The sequence below is a fragment of the Populus trichocarpa genome, chromosome 16 (genome assembly GCF_000002775.5).
Source record: "Populus trichocarpa isolate Nisqually-1 chromosome 16, P.trichocarpa_v4.1, whole genome shotgun sequence".
NCBI lineage: Eukaryota > Viridiplantae > Streptophyta > Magnoliopsida > Malpighiales > Salicaceae > Populus > Populus trichocarpa.
The window spans coordinates 4,341,320-4,367,181 of NC_037300.2; the positions used below are offsets into that span (position 1 = coordinate 4,341,320).

Below are 25,862 nucleotides of genomic sequence, written 5' to 3' on the forward strand. Positions count from 1 at the left end.
TGGTTCCCTTCGCTACGATGTGGTACATGCTAAGTACTTTCTCTGCTTGCATTTATGGATGCTGGCTGCATGTTTGCCCATGGAGCAGCACTCCCGAGTGATCTAGCCACTGTTCTTATATTATGATAGTAAAATTAAAATAACCTGATAAAAAAAATATAAAACATTATAAAATTTTATAAAAATTATGATAGTTTTTCAAATTTATGATTCGGGTTATTAAATTCAAAACACTCAATCTGAACAAAATATAAAATTTAATTTTTAATCAATCAAGTATTGAATGATGAAATTGAAAAAACATTAATTATACAAAAGGATTAAAAGAAATATCAATTAAAAGAATAAGGATCAAAATTAAAATATAAAATATATTTTATAATTAATTGAAGAGTAAAATTGAAAAAAAAATCAATTTAGTAAAAGGACCCAAAAAAATCAAAAGAATGAGAGTCAAAATTGACATAATAAATACAAACAATGTTTTGATTGAATGATGAAATTAAAAAGATTAATAAATTCTACAAAATGACCAAGAGAAAAATCAGAAATCAAAATAATAAGGATCAAATTGAAAAATATAATGTCATCAATTTGAATTGAAGAATGAAATTAAAAAATAATAAAACTTTTACAAAAAGATCAAAGCGAGAAATTAAAAATACAAAGAATGAAGACCAAATTAGAGAATATATTATTCTGTAAATTGGGATTGAACGATGAAATTAAAAACAAATAAAACTTCTACAAAAGAGCCAAGATAAAAAACAAAAAAAAAAAACAATAAGGACTAAAGTTAAAATATCAACAATCAAGAGGGTCAAGCTGTAATTTTTAAGGAATAAGAGAGAAAAGAATGGAAAAAAAAAGCTATTGGCAACAAACTGGACCCCTCCTGGAGACACGCAGTGCATCAACAAAAAAGAACATAATGGTGCTTCCAACAACACGGTGAAAGAGCATTTTTGAACGCTGGGAGACGTCGTACGCACCGCTAAAAGGGTGTGGCACCTTCCACATGCTTGTTCATTTTTGTTTTGTTCTTTTTATTTATTTAGTCAAATATCAAAGTGTCCTTGAGCTAACTTTATAATTGAAAAAAAAAATTCTGAAAAGACCAAGAAGCTCCTTGACTTCAAGTTTAAAATATTTGCTTTTAAGGGTATTTTTATTGTTTCAATGTACATTTTAATTGTTTATTGTTTTTTTATATTTGTTCAAATATCAAATTTACCTTTATAATAATGAAAAAACCATTATGAAAAATACTAAAATATCATTTGATGTCAGGTTTAAATTTTTTTTTTTTAAGGATATCTTGGTTGTTTTACTATATAACTAAGGAAAAGACTCATTTTTCCTAGTGAATTTTGTAATGATTAATTGGTCATGTAAAAAAAATTTAATTTTCTAGAAAATTAGTATTAAATTTTTTTTAATGGAGAAGCAAAATGATAGTTATACTAGAAAGGGAACAAAGCAAATAAGTTCAAAGCTAAGTAATTTTTCAAGGCCAATCAGATTTCGTTAATAATGGATAATGTGGATATTGGAAAGGATACAGCAAATTTCAATATGCTGTTTGGTTTACAGTGATGATCTTACATGTAAAAAGGAACAGTTACCTCCCTTTCATGATACTCTCCGTTTCATAAGAAAAAAGAAAAGAAAAAGGAATGCTAAGAAGCTTATTATTACAATTAGTTGCAGTGAGTGCTTGACAAGGTTTTGACAAAGTTACATGGTATTCAGCCACACATTCCTCTCCCCTTCATGACATGCCTCCTCAAGCCTGGGATATGAACATTTGTAATATAATCTCTCCAGTCAATACTTCCCACGTCGAATCCGAATATCCCCTTCTCGTTTTCTGACATTCTCTCCATCAGTTTCTGAGTATTGCTATTATCAAACCTGCATTTATACATTTGTTTTCTGTTTTCAAATTGATAAATCTTTAAGGTAGAGAGTTTCTGTAATGTCTATGAGGGTAAAGCAAAGTGAGTGGCTCATATATATCCTTACCTTCCACCATAGAAAGTGTATGGCTCATATATACTGGCCAGGTACTTGGCTTGTTCCACTGATTTTCTGCATATGTTTTCATGTTTTTGTGACAACTTCCTGTCCGATGTGGCCATTCCCGCTAGCCGACTTCGCTGAGTGACATATCTCCATAGATGAGCAGAGAACTCTTCCATGGAGCTGAAGAGCTTCATTGAGGGAACATGGATTGGTCGGCCATTTGAGTCCATGTATGGAGAGGAATTGTAGTGTTCATGGAGCAACGTAGCCAGGTCCTGGAAAACAAGTGGATTTACAACAGATGAAGCGATTTGGTAGACATTGATGTCCGGTTTTTGCTCCATTCCATGCCAAGCCATTGCTGCCAATGTTGCATTAACCACCATATCTGCTGGAACCTTCAACCGACAATTTTGACAAAGCAGCAACTCTCCGTGAGTACTTTCAATAACCCATCACAAAAACAGGAAAAAAAAACAAAAAAAAAACCCTAATGTCTAGCTACCTTTGATTTCATTTACCAAATAGGCAAGTCATTTGTAAAACTTAAAATAACCTTAATCATTTTGAGTTTCTGAATTGTTTGCCATGATCACATGAACTAAACTGTCGACCCAGGCCGATAAGAGAAACAGAGGATTAATTGTGAGATTGAGTGCTAATTACCACATCAAGGACCCCATTTGGGTCTACTAAAAAACCTGTGAGCTGCCCTTTCCCGTAGTACAAAACAATAGGATCCATCATCCTGAGACGAAATGTCGAAGAGAATGAATGAGACAATTAGCTCAGAATTTTAAATATTGAAGCATTCAAATTGATGTGGTGCTAATGGGTTGAATAAAGGCTACCTATTCCCTTCCATCCATCCAGGGAATGGCTCTTTGCAAGTGCTTTCAATAACACTAGGTCGAATGATGACAACTGGTATGTCTCCTCTCATGTTATCAACCACCATTTCCCCCATAGCCTTGGTGAATACGTAAGTGTCTTGCCACCCATATTTTCTTGCCCTGTTTTGGTGTCAACTATCATACTTCAAGTCGCAATTTATTCATTTCAACTTACCATTTATCCAATGATTAGATGGCCGATGGAGTTTATATTCTCCTTTCAAAAATTGAAGAGAAAAAAAAAACAAGAAGATGGAATCGTTCACCTTTCTAAACCCAACTCTTTCATCTTTTGAGCCACTTCATTTTCTTGAAAAGCTTCCTTGGAATCCAAGGCCAGATTCATTTCATGCTCGATATCCAATGCGGGTGCAAATCTTGGCGTGCTCTCAGAGATGATTAAGTTTTCCCTTGCTATACAGTCTCCAAAAAGGAATGGCTTCTCCATAATTCTTCCTTGTCTTTGTCCATTAACATAAGCTGTAACAAAAAGAAAACCGAAATGGAACAAATTCTGGAAATTAGAAGCTCAGCATATTACTTGTCAAACACAAAATGAAAGGCTATGCAAGAAATTTAGATTCTTTAGGCAGGCAAGGCCATTAAGGATTGTCCAATTCATAATTAGAAATCCCTTCTGAAAAACAAATTTAGTACTTGACCTGTTGATACTTGTAAGAAAAGCTTGAGTTTCGGGCACTTCTTCGCAAAGCTCATGAGGTGGCAAGTTCCTCGTGTGTTGACATCAATAGCAACATCATACCTGCATTTCCACAGCGTCACAATGCAATAGCGGAATATATACATATATATCTTGAAAGCATATGGTAGTATTAGACAAGATTATCTTTGTAGAAATGGAAGGAGGCCATAACCTTTCGTCAAAAGTTGTATTAGCTGCTGAATTGACGATTATGTCAACTTCATTAGCGATCTTGTCAGCTAAATCTTCTTCTAACCCGAGATTGGATTCGCAGACATTTCCTACCACGGGGACTAGTTTGTTCAACATGAAAGATTGGTAGGATTTTCCATGGGTTTGTCTGAGACACTTGAATAGCTCTGCGTTTATTATCTAATTACAAACCATAAATTAAATTCTGATTCACCATTTGGAAAAGAGCCTCTGCAATTTGATGAAAAAGTTGGTGACCATTAGGAGGCATTTCCTGATCAAGAGGAACATACCTCGTTTTTCAATCTTGTAATTGCAGCTTCCTTGCTTTCTGCCTTAATCAGAACATATATCTTGCCCACATCAGGCATGGTCCTTAAAATCTTCTCAATAAGAACTGCAAGTTTTAGCATAAGCTACATTTTGATTATCATCAAAAGAAGAAAAAATTGAGGGCAAAGAATAATTTAATTATAACACTATACCTTTGGCTAGAAAGCCAGTTGCACCACTAATGAAGAGCCCTTTCCCTCTAAGAAATTTGACAATGCCAATACCATCTTGCATCTCCAACAAAGAAGAGCTAGTTGGTCCACCATAAGGCACAAAGTCCTCAACAGCAATTTCAGGTTGCCCTTTTTCATTTGGAGACAAAACCAAGCTTCCTGCATCCCTAACAGAAGCAATATGCTCCTGATCACTAACCACTGCTGATCTTTCTGTTAAAACAGAAGGAAACCCACTAGACCTTATCGCCTTTCCTCCACCACCTTGGCAATATACAACAACGTTCCTCTTCCTCCACCTCAAAAAGCACCAGTCGCACTTACTGGACACTCTTATCAGTTTATTGGATGCGGGTAAAGGAGAATTGAGGAACATGGACCCCATTTTTTCTGATCAAGTAACAAGAGAATTTGAGGTGGACAAGTAAAGGTGACAAACTAAAGATGTTTTGCAGTTAAAGAAATGGTTGGCTTGAAACCTTAGCTAATATCTATCAAAGCAAGAACAGAAAGAAAAACTAGTAAACTAACTAAGCTCTATAACATAAAGATGGCATACGTTTTGGCTTGGTTTGGTTCAAGGGAAAAGGAGAAGAGGGTTAGGTATATATATTTCAATAACAGTGTTTTTATAGGAGAAATTTTCCACGAGAGCTCTCTTTTTGCCACCCCTTCACATCTACCACCATTGGACTAACATGGCGGGAGTTCTCTTTGATCCCTCATTTAATTAGTAATTCTTGTTCAGAAAATGTAGTTTTGCATTAATGTTGTTTTGGTTAAAGTTGGTCATAATTAAGTTCTTTATGAAAGAAAATAAAGAGAGGAAAGGGTGTGTATATGGGCAGTGAACAAGTGCTAGGCTTAGATTAGACCCACCATTGAAATTTTTGAGTTTTTTTTCTTCATTATACCTTCTAATCCAAGTCCTTGATGGTTAAATTAATGGTTGAATACGAAAATCTCAATATTATGGAAATTGTATTGAGCATATATAGGTCCACTACATTTGATATATTTGTTTAGTTCTATAGACCATAAACAACGGGCAAAGGCTAGACCGCTGGATTGTTCAGAATTCCATGCCTTCATTGCAGCATAGCTATTTGGACGCAGAAACTGAAGGTAGCTTTTCTGAACCCACATTGCCATTCAATCATTTCTTCCAAGCAATAGAAACAGGGGACATTTCAAAAAATATTTGCCTCCATATAGCAGATCCGAACCTCTTCATCTGCAAAATACCAACAGAAGTTTGTCGATGATTTTAATGCTGCATGACTAGTTTGCCAGATTTTCCTATGAACAGTCAAGCCAAACCCATAAAACTCCAGTCGTATAACTGAATTTCAGGCATGATCTATGGAAAAGGTGTTATTATTAAAAAAAAATCCTCGTGAGTTCAGTAGGGTGGACATAGTATTATTTATTCCTTGTCAAGGATAAATATGATTTTCCAATCAGTGACTAAGATTTCTAGATTTGAGAAAAATAATCAATAATATCAATGAAGAAAATACTGCGTAAAATAAACTGCAGGCTTGCAAACCATAAATTGACTATGAATAGTCAAGCTTCCACAAAAACTCTAGTTACCAACAAAATCCATTAAAAGTGAATTAATCATCATCATTTTATAAATTAACAAAGTTTTCCTTTATAATCCAGCCTAGCATATGCCAAGAAAAGGGATAACTTGCCACAATCATGATTGTACATGGAAGGAAGCATGTACACAGCATTTCCAGCAGCAGCAGCAGCTTCAGTTTCTATACAGGCAGCAGCTGATGACAGAAGATCATCAGATGATCCTACTGCCAACTCAATACAAAATGCATATATATGAATGCGTGCCAGTACACTGTTGTACCATTGCTTGGTTAGAACTTATAATGTCAAAGACAACTTCTCAATCAAAAGCTTCAAGAACACGGCCACTTAAATTAAAAGATAGCGATAAACTATCCAGGATACAAGCCATCTGTTCAACTGAAATATTGGCCTTCGCAAAGTCATTCCTCAGCAAAGCAATGCCCTCTTCCATCTAACAATCTTCACACAACTGAATTGTAGTTATATCATCAACAAAGGGAACAGAGTAAAATATACCAAGTTATTATGAATCAGAAATCATATTTGAAATCAAAATCATTGTAGTTATAAATTAATATTTGATTTTTTTTTTAATTTCATCATTCAATATCGGGTATTTTTGGAGATTAGACTTCATAATTTTTCTATTTACTTTCTATAGAGTTATTATAGTCTCATAACCCAGCATGCGGATTGATAGGTTAATCGAGATTAACCCAAATCGATCCAATATATTATTGTCTTAATATTTATAAAATAAATGTTATTTTCAATATTTATTTTGAGTCAAACTATGTTTTTACTAGTCATCCGAGTTGTTTTTGGACCGGTCAAATAGGCTTTGTCACATGGGATCAATCCGCACATGGTTTGAAAATATTTTTAATTAAAAAAAACATTAACAATGCCTACATTTTTTTAATGTTAAAAAAGCTTTTGATGTAAGCAGCAACATAGAATAAGCTAATAAATATTATTTATTAAAATAATGATATGATAAATTTGCTCCTAGCCCTAAAAAACAATGAGCTAGGATTTGGAGGCACGATAGCCTTTTTACCATGATCAATATTATTTTTAAATTGTTTGGGGGTAAATTGGTTTTTTTAAATTTTTTTAGAATAATTAAATTACCTAAATATCTCGGGAAGAAAAAACATGGTGGCTTAAGCCCAGGATCTTTTATGTCTTTTTTATTTTTTATTAAAGTTAAATTACTTAATTATTCTTGGATTCAAAATTAACAAAATCATCCTCCATGGATGTTTTGTTATTTTCATCATGGTTTCTTTGTTAATATCAAGTTAACTCAATCGTTTTTTAATATCAATAAATATTTAATATTTTTTTAAAAAAATTATTGACACGTGCGAGATCGTTTCAGTCATCAAATGTCGCCTTTCGTGGAGGCATTTAAAATTTTTTGTCATCCCCTCCACGATAAGGCAACGCGTGCACGAAATGTACCTCCAGTTTAATGTTTGTGATCATTTTTTTCTTTGCCGCCTTCTCTCTCTCCATATTGAATTTCAAATCGACCCCTTTAAAATCTTAGACAAACCCCATCAATTTTTCTTCCTTAACATTTAGTCATTATCCTTTTGATTACTATTTTTTTTATTTTAAATAATCTATAAATTCAAATTCTTTTTCTATTTCACCCCTTTTCTTTTCTTTATCTTTCAAATTTGATTATTATTCTTTTAATTACTATTTGTTTTGTTTGCGATAATTTTTTATTTTTATTTTTACAATTTCATCCTCTATGAAGTTTTTTCCTAACAAATTTGATCTTCATTCTTTTAATTGTTTTTTTTTCTTTGGAAATTTTTTTAAATTGATTTTTTTTTCATGATTTCATCATTCAAAATTAAATTAGTTGGGAATTAAGCTTATTGATTCAAACCAAGTCAAAATTAAATGGTTTTTTATTTTCTTTTGTTTAAGCTTTTTTTTTTCAATCTCATCCTTCAACATTTATTCAATTGGAGTCTAGGTTCTGTTTTATTTATTTATTTGTTTTCTGTAAAAAATTTTATTGGTCTTGAAAACGACCCTGGTTATCTCAAGTTTTCTTATTTATCATTCTTCTGGATTTTTTAACTAATTCTTTAAATAGGTGTTTTTTTTTAATCTAATTCCATCCTTAAATCTTTGGAATAATTTTTTAAAACAATTTTTAAAATTAAAATTCTTTTGCAACTCTATCCCCCTTTAATTTTTTAATTTTTCAAATTTAGTCCTCATTTTTTATTGTTATTTGTTTTATATGAGATAAATTTTTAATTGTTTTTAATTTCATCCTCTTTAAGTTTTTTTTCCTGTCAAATTTGATCCTCGTTTTTTTATTACTATTTTTTGTTTTGGCATATTTTTTGAATTAATATTTTTTTTCTAATTCTATCATTTGATATTATATTGGTTGTGAATTGAACTTCTTGTCTCAACCTAGATCTACAATGTCACGAGCTTTAGGTTTTAAAAATTAATTTAAGTTTGGAAGGTTCACCTAAGTTTGCTTAGATATTTCTTTTCTTTTTTTTAAGTTCATGTTTTTAAGTTTCATCTTTCAATATTTATTCAATTGAAGATCAGGCTCTATTATTTTTATTTATTTTCTTTTTATAATATTTTTCACTGATTTTGAAAATGATCTGGATTTTCTTGGGTTTTATTTATTTGTTGTTCTTTGTTGGATATAATTTGGTTAATTAATATAAAACTGATTGGGAATTGAGCTTCTTGATTAAGCTCGGGTCTAGGGTTTAATGGGTTGTGAATTTGAGACCTTAACCCAGGTTTAGAAGGTTTGTCCGGGCTTGTTTGGTTTTTTTTTTAAGCTAATATTTATTTTTTAATTTCATCATTTATCATTCATCATTTATATCATTCGCAATTAGCCTCTGTTTTTTCTTTATCTGCCTTCTATATATGTTTTGTGAATTTTTAAAATAACTCAGGTTATCTTAAATCTTTTTATTTGTTATTTTTTGTTGGATTTACTTTTGCAAGTTTTCTAAATTGATATATTTTTTTGATTTTATTCTTTAACATTGTATCTATTGGGAAATCTTTCTTTTTTTGTTACATTCCTCAAGGTTGAGGGTTTTTTATATTAGGCTTCGTGATTTTCTCCGATTTTCTTTCTATTCATCTATCTCAATAACATCTTTTAGACCACGGGTTTTGCGGGTTGACCTAGGTTGACTTGATTTTTTTTAGGGTCACTCTTTTTAAATTTAATATTTTTGTGCTTCGTCCTTTGATATTAGGTTGTTTTGGAATTGAGTTGTGTGTTGTTTTCTAGTTGCCTTCTATTCAATTGTCCATTTCGCATGATTTGGAATTTGGATCACAGGGTTTGGTATTTTTTTTTTTGCTTAATTGATTTTTTTTATTTCATTCTTTAATTTTTTTTTGAATTTTTTTATTTTATTTGTTTATTCTAGTTTCATAATCTGACTTGCATATTTTGCATACTTAATAAAGTCTTATTTTTTAATGTTTTTTAAGACATACTTGTGTTGTTCAAGCATATTTTTTCTAATAAAAAAATATTTTAACTCATGACACAACACAAGCCAGCAAATCTAGCATGTACCACCAACAAAAGGAGAGAGATCACGAATAAATGCAAACTATTTGGTCTCCAGAGACTTCATTAGTGTGTGTGTGTATTTGAAAGATGAGGTTAAATATAGGAATGAATACTAGCGAATTAAGTTTTATTTAACGCGTAAAAAATTTAGATAATTATATCATACAACTAGGATTAAATTACACCTCCAAAAGAGTCCAGTTTATAAAAAGAAAAAAAAAAAGTCTTAGAAATATAACGAGTTATTAGTAAGAGTTGAAGTTTTCGAAAGTCATTTATTGAAATTAATGACATGTTAAAAACTAAAAAATTCAATTATAGTTTTGCCTAGGAAATTAATTAATTAAATACGACCAAATGAACATTAAATTGGATTTCCTTTTCTCCTATATATTTTCAAGCACTTTACCTTCTACTGTAATTACAAAATCGCCACTTTTTGTTAAAAAAATCTTTAAAATTAATAAAATAACTCTTTCCTAATCTAAAACTCAAAATATATAGCATTGTATTTATTAAATCCATTCTTGCTTTTTCCCGTAAAATATATCATGTTATCCATTTGATCTCCATTTTAGTGACATAAGGTAAAAAAACTCAACAATTAATTTGATTCAAAATTGTTTTTTCCATAGAATATAATTTATTATTTATTTTATTACATGTCATATTAATTTGTGCTAATTACATGGGTTTGATTTTTTTTTCTCTTGTGATATTAAGATGAATTACTACTGTGGATTGGGTTTATAATTGATAGCCTAATGTTCTATATTGATTATCTATTATAGATGAGGGTTTCTAAGCCACCCTGCTGAAAATAATTCCACCTGCGCCACTATATATATATATATATATATATATATATATATATATATATATATTCCTTAGAGGATTTCATCAGGGATATATATAAGAGCTCAAGCACAAATAAAAGAAAAGAAGAAAAAAAGACATCGAGGACTCTCCGTCGAGCAAATATGTATACAATTGTTGGTGTGACTTACAGTCTGCGTGACAAGAACATTCATTACCGGTGGACCTGGATATCGAGTTCTCCTTCAAGGAAACAAAACGTGTGCTTAAAAGTACGTTACACATTATGTATTTACGCACATATTAAAAATCATCTCTGCTATGCTAGTCGGAGTTAAAGAGTGTATATATATAAACCACACTTGCAGAAGTACTTGGCTCTGCCATGGCGTAAAAGATGATGATCATCATTGTAATGGCGATCTCCAATCAAGATTCTCCTCCGGATAATCCTTCTGAACTTCTTTAGGAGGAATGAAACAGTCCATGGAGAGTCCAGGTACATCAAATGCAAGATCATCGATTGTCCATGTCTCCTCCATCCGTGTGGTCGAAAGACCTTCCTTTAAGTTATCCCCAAACCTTGAGATCATTACACTTGATTGACCACCATGTGCTATCATCACACCCTCCACTGCCCGATAGTCTTCTATTTTTGTTGCCATTGTGGTTTCCCAGTATGTGGGGTAGGTTCCTGGAGACTGAATTCTGGTTAAGTACGAGTCTTCTAGATACACCAGGAGGCCATTTTTTTGGCTAAAGTAGCCAAATATTACGTGCTTGATCATCTCTGCTGTGCTATCGCTTCGGTCAGCAAGGTCTGCTTGATCAGCAGACAATTTCAGTACAAAACAATCCATGCCTGAGATACACTTCTCTCCCATGTATTGTGATGGAGAGAATACAGCTGATATTGCCATAGGATCTAGTCCCTGCATGAGTTTTTCCATCTTGAACGTCAACAAGTTGGGAATTTTATGGCGCTTTATATATATATATATTAGTATATATGGTGTTTTAATTACCAATACAAGTAATGCATTAACTTTTAATCTAGAGAATTGAAAGCTAAGAATATATACTTTCAAACGGTAACAGTCAACAATATGAATCTCATGAACGGTTCGAACCATTTAACTATATCTGCTCCAAGTTACACTCAAAACTTCAAGTAAGAGGCCATCAGCTCTTAAATGACTGTCTTAGGAGGAAGAATTTTGAATACAACCCTAGCCTTCATGCATTTACTTAGCTATGTTAATACTAGAACATGAACTACGTTTCTTTTTAGATTCCAAGAAAAAAAAATATGATGAAGAAAATGGGTACTTGTACTGTTTCCATGATGATCTCAAATGAATCACGTGCAGGGTGTTCGTTGGTGCCTGCAGCTTGAGCATCATTGTCAAAACCTACCGGTGTCTATATATCGTCAATAAACAGCTAGCATTGGTTTCGTTTCTGACAAAATATGATTTAACCGACTCCATTATTTGACAAAGGGGAACCAAGATCCGGCATCTTGGGGTGGTTGGATCTTGGTTCTGGTAAAATTAGCAATGATATTGAACAGAGGCCATCTATAATCATCTAGTCGCATATATGCTGCACATGAATAGGGACGCTCTCTGTCTGATAACATCCACATGATGTTATAAAGAAAATCACATAAAATAATAAACTGAAGTAATTAACACAGGATTATTGTACTCTTTTTCATCAAGCAATTCAATGTGTTCACACTGGTTTTTTTATATTTTTTTAAATTGTAATTTTAAGATATTAAACGTGAATGAAAATATTTAAACCTGGGATAAAATAAAGTGAAAATTAATTTCAAAAATCATACATGAAATTTAATGTCACCACTCATATTTATATGGTTACCGTATGATATCTACATAAACAAAGACAATATTATAGATAGGATCGAACTGGTCTTCCTAAAGATATATAGTCACGAGCCAAGATTCAAAGTTAGGTCACAATTTATTAATAAATAGCCAAAAGGGCATCGATAATTATTACTCTTATTTACTACCGGTTGGCTAGACATGCAAAGCAAAAATGAAATAACTCTTGATTGGTACCACTTGCCTGAAGCGCTCGGCGTAGAGGCCGAACTCCACCTTTCGCAGCATGAGAGCCAAGCCAAGGAGTGTGGCGCCAGGCCACATTGCCATCACTACCAGCTACAACTTTATGGCCATCAACGACCAGCTCAATTAGCCACTTGTTAGGGGCCATTTGCCACATTACAAAGCACCCTTTTTGTGCAGCTGTAGTGACTCCAGCCATAGCTGAGCCACCAAGCTCATCAACCATGGCCATTGTAACCTTTCCTGTAGCAAAAATATTTTTCACTTTGCCTTGTAGTTTTCGGCAACCGGTTGCTGCAGTGAAGTGTTGTATAATGTATTGAGCTGAGGAGGATACCTGTTGATTAAGGACATTAATTTGTTATGGTTGTCGCTACTTAGTTTAAATTAATAATTATCAAGTTTATTTAAACTAGCACCAAATATGCACTTGTATATTAAATGTTTCCTTTTATTTCTTGATTTTCTTTTTCAATATAGCATATCTCAAAAAAAAAATCTTCAAAATTTTGGAGTGACGTAGTATTTAAAAAAAAAAACTTGTTTTTTCATGAAAAAAATTGATTTATAATTTTAATTGGAAAAAACTCTCATACTCGAGAAATACTCAGGATTTTATACTTTATTTATTTAAAATAAATCATATGCATTGATGGATAGGCGCCATAGTAAAAATACATGATATATATATTTTGAAAAAATAGAAATAATATAGTAAAATGAAAATAGAAAATAGATTTTTAATTAGTTCACGTGGCTAAATTAGTGGAGTGTTTCCATTTTATATAGACGTAGACGAAGACCAGCTTATTAATATAAAATAAATCCTAATCCTTATTTAGGTTGCTGGGTAGACTAAAACCACATCAATAATGGCTGTGCATGTAATTAAACCACTATAAATTAATTATTAACCCACTTTTCTGTTTTCTTTTTTTTTATTATTCTCTAAACTTTTTTCTTGTGCCTTGAGAGGAAAATGACTCAATACTTTCTTTTGGACCCTCTTTTAACTAGTTTACAGCCCTTCTGACTTTAATGTAAAAGACTGAGACCCACTTTTAAATCATTAATTCTCACAAAAAGTCATCCAAACCTAATTAAATAATTAATTATCGGCTTAAACCCTAATACTTTTCCACATGTACTTGATAGCTATATTCATTACTTGACCCAGAAAATGCTGGGCGTAGTGTCCTTTCTAAGTTATTGTTGAGATGGCAGTGGTCCCACGAACACTGGGCCTGAACTTTTCTTTTTCTTTTTTTTTCTTTCTGATTCTTCTTCCATTGGCCTAGTGCTTGGTGGGGACTTTGAGGAATCTCAGTGGAGAGCCAGTGAGGGCATTGATCATCCACAAACCAAATCACCATTCATTGGTTACTTTCCATAGGCCCAGTGATTCCAACTTTGGTTACTTAGGCTTGGAACTCCTAAACAGCAAGAACAAAGCGAAAGGACCAAGAACAAATCTAGAAAACCGATTACAAATTCTTTGAGAATATATAGAGCAAAAAATCTAGAGAAACCAGATTTTACTACACGTTCCTTGAAAAAGTGCACCAAGAGATCAAAATGGGCTAGATTTACTTCCTTATATGCCAAAGAAATCTAAAAAGACATAGTTTTACACATTCGCATGCATGACATACCTCATTGACGGGCGATTTAGAATGGATGGAGACAGGAAAGAGAGGGCACCCAAGAACACTCAAGAGGACTTTAAGGTCAGATCTTTTGTTGAAAACAAGATGGAAATGAGTCTTCAGCCAGTTTCTCCACGAGTGAACTTTCTTCTTTGAACAGTTTGTGCTGTACTCTTCATCTTCGTTTATGGGTTCTTCCGATAATGGTGCAAGACGACTCATTTGCTCTCCTTCTTCTCGTTTCTTTACGGGGGAGAGAGAGAGAGAGATGTGAGAGCGGTGGTTATTATGGAAGGAGAATTGGAAAGACGAGAGGAAGTTTACTTAAAGGCAGTCTTTCTTGAAGTATCACCTTTATGCACACGCTGTTTTGGTGCGTGTTGCTCAATTCTTTTAATTTTGGGATAAAATAAAGAATTAAGGATGAAAAATGAGGCCCCCGGAGAAGAATAATTAAAATGAAGAGAAACACGTGGGATATTAACAGGAAATTAAAATGCAGTGGGTTTTTTAAAGTGTTTTTTATTTAAAAATATATTAAAATAATATTTATTTTATTTTTTAAAATTTATTTTTGATATTAATATATTAAAATGACTTGATAATATATAAAAAAAAAAGGGTCATCATGAACTGGTTGAATTTGCATACGCTATATATAAAAAAACAATTAAGGTAGCTTCTTATCTTGGTTATATTAGCTACATTAATTAATATTTAATGTAAGTTTTTCTGTCAACACTCGCTGACGTTGGTTAAGTCAAGATGGAAATCGGATTTTCGATTTGGATAATAAAGCCACCTAATTATGTCTGAACTACTTTTGTTTTTAATCGATTGCATTGCTTCATATGCAACTAACTCATTAACTAGATCACTTGCTTACAAAAGGAGATTGTGAAAAGGAACGACATTCGCTCCTGTAGTTCTAGGATACTCAATTTGAATTATTATCTATTAAGGATTTCTACTTGTGTGTCATTACGTTCAATCATGTTTTTTAAAATTAAAATTTTTTTTAATGTTTTTCATTATTTTTATATTCTAATATCAAAAACTAAAAGGAAAAATTAGAAAAATATTATTCTAATATATTTTTTTATTATTTTGATGTGCTGATATTAAAAACTAAAATTTAAAAATAAAAAAAAATATTATTTTAATACATCTAAAATAAAAAAAATATTATTTCGATGAATCATTTCTTTGAACAGAAAAAAATTATATAAACACTTACTTGAAATCTCACTTATCAAATTTTATTGTGTTTTTTAAAAAAATTTCTGAAGAATTTGCCATAATATATCTTACCCATGCATAATATTATGAAAAATGGACATAAATTTTTATATAAAAAAAATTATTATGATAGTTTTGATAGAAAATTCAGTTTGAAACACGTAAATGATTACCACTTCGAAGAAAAAGCAAAGACGTGGATGGTGCATTGCTCTTTGTTGTTTTCCCTGAGGGTACCTGAATTAAAGATATGTCCTTTGAATTGTCATCATCATATATTGTTTGGTGTCCATTTCCCCCCATTGACTAGATATTTACAACTTCTTTTATGGGATTTCAAGCAGTGCTGAAGCTAGGGGTTAGGGAAGAGAGACAATCTCCCCCTCCTAAATTTTCATGCTTCCCACTTTAGTCCTTATACTTTTGATCATACATTTTCAAACAAAAAAAACACTTTAATCGCCTCCCGTAATTGTTTTATTTCTAATCTATTGAAAACATGTTGCTTATGTGCTCAAGAATATGAAACTCTCTTTTTTTTTCCACCGAGTTTCATAATGGTGGAGGGGGCAAGCTCTGTGTCACAAGATTAAATCCATAGTTTTAAGACCCGGTCCGGTGACCAGCTCAGTCTAAATTTCGGGTTCTGGATTTTGACCGAGTCAGTTTTTTTTTAAAATCAAAACGACGTTACTTTAGAAAAAAACAAAAGTCAACCGGGTCACACCGGGTTTTTTCTTCCCCTGTTTTTTCTTCAACCCGGCCCGGTTCCAGCCCCGGATCGACCCGCCGGGCCGGGTTTCAAAACTATGATTAAACCATCATTCTAAGGATTCTTCTAGCTGATGAGGCGTTCATTGGGTCTTCTTCTTTTTGTTCTGTTTTCATATTTTATAAATGACTATTAAAAATTAAATTTTACTCAACTTGGAATTTAATTTTGAGTGAAAAGATTAATTCTTATTTCTAGTTTGTTATACATTAATTGGTGTTTTGATAAATAAATAAAAAGATATTTATCATCAATTTAGGGAAACGAAGGATTGAACACAAAAATAGTCGAACAGTTGTGCTCGAGAGACAATGGAATGAGTATAATTAGAAGATGGATAATGATTTTGTGCTAGGAGTTTAATTGAATTGAATATCAAACGTTCGACTAAAATTAATTTCCATCAATGTACTTGTAATTCATTGGTAATCTTGTAAAATACTAGGAGTTAGGATTCAATTTAGGAATGATAATTTTATTCGAATATGTTGTATATTGATCCAAACTAACTAGAATTGTTGAGTTTTGTAGATAATTATCTTATTTGATATGCAATAAATATTGTATAAATATTGTCAAACCCAATCCAAACATAACCTATTATATATATATTATTTTATGTTAAATAATAAATATTACAAAGATAATAAATGCCTATATGAACACTTGAAATCTGACGGGTAGGGTATAATTATCTAAATTATTTAACATTTGAATAATAAGTATAATATAAATATTTTACTAGTTATTTGACATGTGTTTCGTTACAGGTTAAATAATTTTTTTTCTCAATACAACAACATTTTCTAAGTGTTTTCTAATATAAAAAAAACTTCAATTGCAAATCGAGAAATTTATGTAAATATTTTAATTAATATATAGAAAACTATTTATGCAACCAAAAAAAATTATAAAATTGAATTTCTAACCAACCAAAATTAATCAACTAAACTCGTGACCTGAATCATAAACTCAATTGAGTTAAACAATTTTTTTAACAAAATCTATCTAAAATAGACACTTATATATTGAGATTTTACCAATTATCAGGGCAATTGAAAAAAAAAATATCTAACCGAAATAAATTACGTTGTCCGATTAATAATTAATAAAATATTAAACGATGAAATTATGACTAAACATACACTTTAGTCCTCCAACTTTTCATATTATAAGTTTTCGGTCCCTAACAATTTATAAATTTAATTTTGGTCCCAAACTTCAATTTTCTTATTATTTTGGTCCCTAGTTTGAGAGAGGAGAGAGAGTGGTCAGAATCCAATGGTAGAGAGAGAGAATCTCAGTTGAGACCGATTTCAGCTACAGAAACGGGTGATTTTGTTTTTAATGAGTTTCTTTTAATGAGTAAAGTTTAAACAAAGTGTTGTGTTTCTCTTGAACTTGCCTACAATGATGGATTTGAACCCAAAAAGAATCTTTGTTTTGGGTTGATCATGGGTTTTCAAGATAATTTATGGGTTGTTAGAGGCTATCAATATGTTTTACAAGATGTTTAGGGTGTTTTTATGATTTTCACGGGTCAAAATATTATTAAAATATGTTTTTATTGGTCTGAAACATATTAGCCCGGATTTTTTAGTAGAGGCGACATTTTGTTTGCCTTAGCTAGATTGGTGACATGTCGCCTCTATTTTTTTTTTCCAATCACTTTGATATCTTGATTGTTCTTAATTTTATAAATATCTATTTTAGATTAAAAAATTATATATAAAAAAATTATTGAACCAGGTCATAGATTTAACTAGTATACTTTGATTGAATAAGGATTGGGCTTGATAATTTTATTTGATTAAATGTGTGCATAAACTTTTTAAATTTTAGTTGGGATTCTTTTATATAAAAAATATATCATAAAAGTCTGCATATATATTTTTTTATAAAAAAAACACCCTCTTCATTTATTGTTTTAGCTGTCTTGTTTTGAGTGATACAGCATAAGATGGTCCTTCCTCATCTTTAAATCTCCACCTTACCTCTCATGACTTTCGAATATGAGCCTCTCATTTAGAAATCCCAATTTTAATCTAAAAAATTACGTAGAAATGACCTATGTTTTAACGAAATTTAAGCACATAAAGTAGAGTAAAAAACAATTCCAGTTTATAATATTGTCTAAAAAGTAGAGGGAATCGAAAATTAATTCCCAAGGTACTACCAAATTATCAATCAAGTCCCATAACAAACAATTTCATCAATCACATCCCAAATATCTTAGAGATTTCTCAATTGGGTCCTTTTGTCCATTGTTGCTAATATTTCTATCAAATTCTTATTAAGATTACACTTTTTGTGGCATAAAATAGGAATTTTGGATGGAAAATAACCCGACTACAAAATCCTTGAAATTTCTGGAACTTAATGGATGAAATGCATTGTTTTGTGACTCATTTGAGAATATGTAAAGTACAAAATGTAAATATATACATGTAAAGCGTTATTTGTAAGACTATGGGCGCGTGGACATTGTAATGTAGTTAGTAGCAAGGTAGACTTGGGGTCAGGAGAAGGAGCTTTAAAGGAAGGCAAGGCGGGCGACGTGTCTACGTCTGTTTCCTATATGCAATTATAGATTTTCTTGCAAGTTTGGTGCAAATTTAGGCACTCTATTGCTCTCTCTAGAGTCTAGAGTATTACTACTGCATATTGCTTTTCAACTTTCAAGTTCTACCAATTTTACATACAACTATTAGTAAACTACATGTCATGTCTTTGTTCTTTACAATGAAGTTATTTTTTGGTTGTTTTTCTTATGGAATTTCACAACTTATTTAACCACATGTGCCTTGAGGGTCATCAACGAGGTGCTTGCTCTCCTTCAAGAATCAAGTTTAAAATTTTTCTTAAGATTGTTGAATTTAAATTACAAAGAAAAATAAAAATAAACAAACAAACAAACAAACTAGCATGCCATGAAAAAGATACTAAAGAATCAAAATACGAACAAATTATATCACACTTACTTGTTAAAACGCATAGAAAACAATATTACAGAAGGAGATGATCATTGCAAGAGTTGTACAAGAAAATGAATTTTGCTTGCCAATTGGTGGAGGCAGTAGATGTAAAATATCTCTCAGGACTTAACAATTGCACTACTTAGTATTGATGCAATTCAACACTAACCTTCAGCAAACTTATAAAAAAAAAAATGGGCTTACTTCTCTCTACATAAAAAATGAAATAATTATAGAAGATAAAAGTAAAGAAAAATAACTGAATTGGATTCTCTTATGATTGTGTGTTTTAAGTTGATAAATTAGGCTGTTCAGATTCTGAGATGATTTTTCAATCATTATGTACTTGATATGCCAAAATAATTGCTTGTAAATATTCAATAAAAATAAAGTTTCCTCGTGTGTTTTTTTTAACTTGCTGAGATCATGATAAATTTGTATTTAAAAATAATGCTAATAGTTAAAAACATGTTTTTATTAAAACAATATGATTTTACTAGATTGAAAATGATAATTTTCTCCTTACAATTCTATTTATTATTTTTCAAGCAAATTCATGAAAAATATTTGTTTTTACAACTATTTAATTAAGCAAAGCAAGGTTATTTAACAAAGCTAAGTCATTGATTGGGTGGATTAGATAATTTGACTCACCTAAATCAATCTAGAAAGTCCTTTATTCAGTACATTTTTTACAAAAACAAATAATTAAATTGACATAGTATTTATTTTTATTTTTAATAAAACTGAATTTCAACTTCACAAGTGTATCAGCAAGATAAGCTAAGTCAGACTAGGAGCATGTTTGGGAACGCAGCTGCGGCTGCGTTCCCAAAAAATTTGAAATTTTTTTTTTCGCTAAAATTTAATATGGTTTGTATGTTTTGGATCGTTTTGATGTACTGATGTCAAAAATAATTTTTAAAAAATAAAAAAATATCATTGGCATGTATTTTGGCTCGAAAAGTTATTTGAAAAGCACCCGCAACCACACTGCCAAACACGCTCTAGGTAACTTACCAAGTTTACTTTGGAACTCAGACCCGGCCTAGAAGTTGGGTTAAGTTCTCATTTAAAATTACAGCCCAAACAAAGATTAACTAAAATTAAAAAAAAAAATTCATTATTTTATATTTTCAGATTACTTTTTTAAAAAAATATTTTTTTAATATATATATATATATATATATATATATATATATATATATATAAAACACTTTACAAAATCAACTGCCGCCGCTATTCTAAACACCCTATAAATAACATTACCAAAAATTCCCAGCAGCTGCAGGCCAAAAAGCCCCCCTAAAACTGGAGGATATTTCTGTACATAGAACCATTTAACTTTCGTCTAGTGTAGTTTATGCGAAACTGTGTATTGATCTACAAACTTGTGAATAGCAAAATGTGTAGAGCATTGGCATACCACATCTATAGATATCCCTTCACAAACCATTAGAGAATAAGGGTTAAAAGGCATATAATCAGCAGTTATCATTGCTTAAACTGAGTTTATACGATACATCTGATAAAACATTATTCTATCTAGTTGCCAACTCTACAAACTCCACAATCAGATCATACTGACACATCACTAACCTCCACTAGTAACTCGCGAGAGGTCATACTCGCTGCCAATGTTGCTTATCACCTAGAGTACTCCAGGCTCCGGCTACGGTTCCTAATTGGGCTCCTGCTATAGCTCCTTGAACCATAAGGAGACCTTGAGTAGGATTGGTCTCTATACCTTCTATCTCTAGGAGAAACAGGTCTGTATGGATTACCAAAATATATTATATTGGTAAAAACTGCTTTTCCAAATCCATCACACATTGCAGGAAAAAAGGTCCAACTTCATTAAACTAAATTGATAAAGAGAAGTGGGAGCTGACCTTGAATAATGTCTTCGCCTGGAGGAAGGAGAATAATACACAGGACTACGAGAATAACTCCGTCCATAGCGTGGTGATGGAGAGCGCCTGGGATCATTGTACCGGCCACCAATTGTGCACAAATTAACAACTCAAGACCTAGCTTTGCAGTCATCAAAACTGGCAGCAACACTAACTACCTTAACTGTCATCTCTTTTTTCTTAAAAAAAATTTGAATTGGCACTTTATACGCCCACAAAAATGGGCAACCTAAAATTCATGGTGTTCGGTGTTTCAACAACAGCAACCATATAAAGTATAATAATAATAATAATCATCTCTTGTATCAGTCTGCGTGAAAAGAAGGCTCAAATCCAAATTTCCATACAATGCATCAATATTCAATGAATGCGGACTCAGCTAAATAACCACAGTTACCTCACACGATCTCTTGCCCTCATTTCTGCAGGCTTCTTCCTATTTTCCTCAGCAAAAACAACTGTCAGTTCCCGTCCAAAAAGAATTTCACCATCCATATGATGCTTAGCATCTGCAGCATCAGCTGGTTCTAAATATTGGACAAATCCAAAGCCACGAGGTTCCCTACAACCAAATACATAAAGACGACACAACAAAGTGAATTCAGACAGATGAACATAAACAGGTGTCCTGACTGCCCAAAGACAGGATCCAGACTCCAGGCTTGATGTGGAAGATCATGATAAGCACTTGCTGACACTCATGTCATGGAAATAAAATGATCATATGGCTGCTAACCTTGTAGAAGCCAAATTTTAAATTGAGTTGATATTCTTCATCACTTGAACTTCTTCAGAACGTATTCAAACCCACCTTCCCCACAACCTTGATGTACATTAACATGCACAGTACTCTCATTACTTGAATATGTCTTCAAAACACTCTCATTACTTCCTTCTTGCCATCACTCTTACTACTTCATTCTTGTCTTCACTCTACTTACTTCATTTGTATCTTCACCACTTTCAATAAAAACAACCAAATTCCCATAAACCAATAGCACATAATAAGAAAAAATCCCAGACTAAATAGTTTTGAGATTCATGAAGATCAATGACACGCAGACCAAAATTGAACACAGAAATTGACAAAATTAAAGACATGATTACTGGATTCGCTATATCTTATAGGCAAACTATTTAGTTCTTCTTTAGAACTGCCATGGCCCGGAGTGAAAACGAGTTCATCTTACCCGGTATAATAATCTCGGGGCAAGTAAACGTCCTTCAGAGGGCCAAACCGACCAAACGGTCCACGCAAATCTTCAGGCCTGCAAAGAAAACGAGAAAAAGAAACCGCTCACACATTTTGTTGACATAAACTGATGAATAGCCCCACTTTCTCTTCATTTTGACCAGCACAAATACAGCTGTAGATAAAAAAAGGTAGCTTTGGCTACAATAATTTGAAGGCAGTGTACATGTTATACACATCTCATCCTAAGTGAGGCCACTATTACAATAATAACGTGGATATAATTGACAACATTTACAGCGAGAAAAATTGAAGCAGAACCAAATTTGCGCAACCCATGAAGCAACAGATGACTACATGAACATCAAGAACGTGAATTCAAACAGCAGGAAATCAATGAGAAAAGCCAAACCTGCAATCAAGACGAAGATTGCGAACCAGAAGACTAGTAGGAAGATCCCTACCACGACCTCCATGCCGACCCCTAGGGCTAGGACTCCTATGTTTCCTCCCATAACCCCTTGGGGGTGAGGGACTGTAACTGTAGCTTCTTCCCCTCATTTTCAACAAATATCACTGCCTGCAACAAGCAAAGAAAAACCTTATTTTACAACCACTAAGATTAAATACAAAAACCAATAGTTTTCAATATTCATAAATCTCCAATTCCTTAAAAAAAAAAAAATATTAAGCTAAAACAATTAAAAAAAATAGTTCAAGCTTTTCCTTGGCCTCTCCTCTCATAATTTATAATAAAATTAGACTATAAAAACACAAAATGAAAGATTATTTGAAGAATTGAGAGATAAAGATCGGAGAAAATATCAAAGATCAAGAGAAGTAGAAGCAGAGAATGAGAAAAGTACCTGAAACGATGCCGGTTTTGCTTCTCCTTCCAGAGGTTTCCACAAGAAAGAATGTAACACGGGAAAGCAAGCTCGATGAAGGACGATGGACCCTTTAAAAAATCGAGATTCGAGAACCTTCTTTTCCATAGCCTATGTTAACATGCATCGCAGTGTTGTAAGTCCGCAACCGGTCTTCCAAAATCTAGCCGTCAATAGACGGTGTTGCTTCTCTCTTACTGTTTGGATTACTTTAGACATCGTGAAAGACAAGGTTTCATTAGGGCCAGTCCATAGCTCATTAATTTAAATCGTTCAAAAGTAAAATCTCTTAGGCTCAGCCCATTAAAGAACACCCTGGGTTCATTCAGACGAGACTTCAAGGGTATGTTCGTCGCAGCAATTAAACTACTATTTTATTAATTTTTTAAAAAACAATTATCTAAATTAATTTTTTATGAGTTTTTTATTATTATAATGTATTAATATTAAAAATAAAATTAAAAAAATTATTTTAATACATTTTTAAATAAAAAACAATTTAAAAAAACCATGGTACAAAACACCCCAAAATTTACCACTTATCTGTTGATAGATATCAAGACTCCCTGCTTTTTTATACACACATGGAGTGAAATTCATGCTACTCAATCTCTTAATGTTAGATTGATTGAGATTTTAACTAAATGAATGATAAGACTTAATTAAACTACCAGAGCATCTTTTTTTTATTTTCATTTCGAAAATATTTTTAAAAAAATTATTTTTTTATTTTTTATTTTAAATTAATATTTTTTTATGTTTTTACATGTGATAATGTTAAAAATAATTTTTAAAAAATAAATAAATATTATTTTAATATATTTCCAAGCGAAAAACACTTTGAAAAACAACAATTACCACATTTCCAAACACCCATAATGAGAGTGTGAACATAGCGATTATTTTTCAAAATATTTTTTACTCGGAAATACATTAAAATAATATATATTTTTATTTTTTAAGATATAATTATTTTTTATATCATGGTATTAAAATGATATAAAAATATTAAAAAAAATAATTTGAAATAAAAATATTAATTTTTTAAAAAATATCTTTGAAATACAAAAACAAATAAATTTTAAGAATTAACCGTAATAATTTAGACCGATGGTTTATTTTGGAAAGGAAGGAAATGTTTTCCTCCGATATATATTCTCAAGGACTCAGGAACCTATACACCATCGTCCTTCTGGTTGTCGGGAGAGTTGAATTCAACAAGTGACCATATTGTTTTATTTCTTTCGACCGCTTATTATTCTGCAACCGAACACAAAAATAGCCAAGATTTTAGAAGCTATAAAGCAATCGATCGGATCATCGATGCAACCATATGGAGATGGGTCATGTTTTATATTTTCCATGCAATTTAGTTATGGAAACTTACAAATTCTTTTTAAAATTATTCATCCTTCATGAAAAGATGAATTGTTCTACATTAGCACCTAATCATTTCAAGCACGTCCAAAAAAAATGATATGGCTAGGCGATGATGGGTTTAGAGAGCTAGGCTTAGCGCGTGGCCAACCCATAAAGAGCACACGCACGGGAGATTTTATTTTTTTTCCGGTTAATGTCGTCCAACCCAATTGTCTACAAAAAAAAACAAATGGCAACGTGTCCTCTATAAATGCCTAGAATTCGGTCACTAGTATAACAAAAAAAAAAGGTTTTTTTTTATCTAAAAACTCATTTCCAACTTATTATTTACCAAAAACACCTAAGAAATACTATAAGAAGCTTGTTAGATCAATCAATAGCCTCCCAAAACCCAAAACCAACACAAAACAAAAAATCTTCCAAAACTTAAATATGTTTTTTCTAAGTGTTTTTAATGTAAAAAATATATAATTTTAACTCTCCTCATCATATAAAATCATTAAACACAAAAATAGACCGTTTTGTGCCCAAAATCTTCCTTAATAGCAACCCCTTCTCTCTAAGCCAAAGTCCGACAAGATCCTCTCTCTCCTCCACCAAAAAAAAAAACTAAAAATAAAGGACAATAAAGTTTGTACTAAAATGTAATGTTTAACAATTATAAGGACCGAATATTTAATAGCTTAAAAAGATAGGGACTAAAATAAATTTTGTAAACAATTGTAGAGATGCCACTTATTTTATTTATGCTTTTCACTTAAGTTTTTTATCTTCTAATTCAACCCTTTAAAAACAAAAACACACAATTAGACTTTAATTTTGACTCAAAATATCTTAATTGTGCAAAGAAAATTTAAGGATCAAATTTAATTTTTTTAAAAAAATTTGCCAAGCAAGAGCAAAAAATAGTTTCATTGTGCAATCTACATTGAAACACTAAACTCTTTTAATTTTATATAGAATATAATAATATTAAACAAATTATATATATATATATATATATATATATATATGGATTCCTAATTAAATTTCATCTTCTTGATCTCTTTCAATAATTTTTAATTTTGATTGATTCTTCAATTTATTTATTTCTTCATTTGTATATTCTTCTGCTTTATTTATTAGTCTATAATCACTTTATTCATTTTTCTCTCTTTCTCCTCGGTCCACTCCTTTTCTTTTCTTTTTTATATTATCACAATTGAATTAAATACCAAAAATTAAATTAAATTGAAAATATAATTTTTAAAAACACATAGAAAAGACTTAAATTCATATATTATTATTCGTGAAAACACGAGCTTTAGTTAAAGCTATAAATCATTGTTCTATAAAATAAAATAAAATAACTTAAAAATTGGGTAAAAGTAATGGAAGAATTCATTAAGAAACCAAATTTAGGTGTCCTATTCGTATGAATAGTTTTTTTATAT

General features: G+C 31.5%; 3 protein-coding genes across 5 annotated transcripts; all 3 read right to left on the reverse strand.

Annotated features, from left to right (window-relative positions):
- Window positions 1-1,519: 1,519 nt before the first annotated feature.
- On the reverse strand, window positions 1,520-4,932 carry LOC7469910 (fatty acyl-CoA reductase 2, chloroplastic). The gene is made up of 9 exons (XM_002323312.4): window positions 4,299-4,932; window positions 4,107-4,210; window positions 3,794-3,993; window positions 3,581-3,681; window positions 3,185-3,398; window positions 2,877-3,038; window positions 2,692-2,773; window positions 2,026-2,423; window positions 1,520-1,914 (listed from the first exon to the last, which is right to left on the reverse strand). Exons 1-9 carry the CDS (start codon window positions 4,702-4,704, stop codon window positions 1,749-1,751), a joined length of 1,833 nt encoding a protein of 610 aa, XP_002323348.3. The 5' UTR covers window positions 4,705-4,932; the 3' UTR covers window positions 1,520-1,748.
- Window positions 4,933-10,466: 5,534 nt separating this feature from the next.
- On the reverse strand, window positions 10,467-14,377 carry LOC7469911 (uncharacterized). Its single transcript, XM_002323313.4, has 3 exons — window positions 14,078-14,377; window positions 12,424-12,762; window positions 10,467-11,258 (listed from the first exon to the last, which is right to left on the reverse strand). Exons 1-3 carry the CDS (start codon window positions 14,291-14,293, stop codon window positions 10,734-10,736), a joined length of 1,080 nt encoding a protein of 359 aa, XP_002323349.3. The 5' UTR covers window positions 14,294-14,377; the 3' UTR covers window positions 10,467-10,733.
- Window positions 14,378-20,526: 6,149 nt separating this feature from the next.
- LOC18106174 (serine/arginine-rich SC35-like splicing factor SCL33) lies at window positions 20,527-23,207 on the reverse strand. 3 transcript variants are annotated; one of them, XM_024587245.2, is made up of 6 exons: window positions 23,029-23,207; window positions 22,575-22,738; window positions 22,161-22,238; window positions 21,367-21,532; window positions 20,950-21,059; window positions 20,527-20,828 (listed from the first exon to the last, which is right to left on the reverse strand). In XM_024587245.2, exons 2-6 carry the CDS (start codon window positions 22,721-22,723, stop codon window positions 20,705-20,707), a joined length of 627 nt encoding a protein of 208 aa, XP_024443013.1. In that variant the 5' UTR covers window positions 22,724-22,738; window positions 23,029-23,207; the 3' UTR covers window positions 20,527-20,704. The 3 variants fall into 3 exon arrangements, with proteins under 3 accessions (XP_024443013.1, XP_006373800.1, XP_024443012.1); XM_006373738.3 differs by having other exon boundaries at window positions 20,950-21,036; window positions 21,368-21,532; window positions 22,575-22,742; window positions 23,029-23,205; XM_024587244.2 differs by having other exon boundaries at window positions 22,575-22,742; window positions 23,029-23,201.
- Window positions 23,208-25,862: the final 2,655 nt, after the last annotated feature.

Excerpts from the sequence above, each read along its gene's own strand:
- LOC7469910 (XM_002323312.4), bottom strand. The coding sequence starts at position 4,704 with ATGGGGTCCATGTTCCTCAATTCTCCTTTACCCGCATCCAATAAACTG. Across the intron at positions 4,211-4,298 it reads AACTGGCTTTCTAGCCAAAG|TTCTTATTGAGAAGATTTTA; the intron begins GTATAGTGTTAT and ends TAAAACTTGCAG. Across the intron at positions 3,994-4,106 it reads TTACAAGATTGAAAAACGAG|ATAATAAACGCAGAGCTATT; the intron begins GTATGTTCCTCT and ends GTTTGTAATTAG.
- LOC18106174 (XM_024587245.2), bottom strand. The coding sequence starts at position 22,723 with ATGAGGGGAAGAAGCTACAGTTACAGTCCCTCACCCCCAAGGGGTTAT. Across the intron at positions 22,239-22,574 it reads AATCTTCGTCTTGATTGCAG|GCCTGAAGATTTGCGTGGAC; the intron begins GTTTGGCTTTTC and ends TTTTCTTTGCAG. Across the intron at positions 20,829-20,949 it reads AGGCGAAGACATTATTCAAG|ACCTGTTTCTCCTAGAGATA; the intron begins GTCAGCTCCCAC and ends TAATCCATACAG.
- LOC7469911 (XM_002323313.4), bottom strand. The coding sequence starts at position 14,293 with ATGAGTCGTCTTGCACCATTATCGGAAGAACCCATAAACGAAGATGAA. Across the intron at positions 12,763-14,077 it reads CTAAATCGCCCGTCAATGAG|GTATCCTCCTCAGCTCAATA; the intron begins GTATGTCATGCA and ends CTTAATCAACAG. Across the intron at positions 11,259-12,423 it reads CTCTACGCCGAGCGCTTCAG|GGACTAGATCCTATGGCAAT; the intron begins GCAAGTGGTACC and ends AAACTCATGCAG.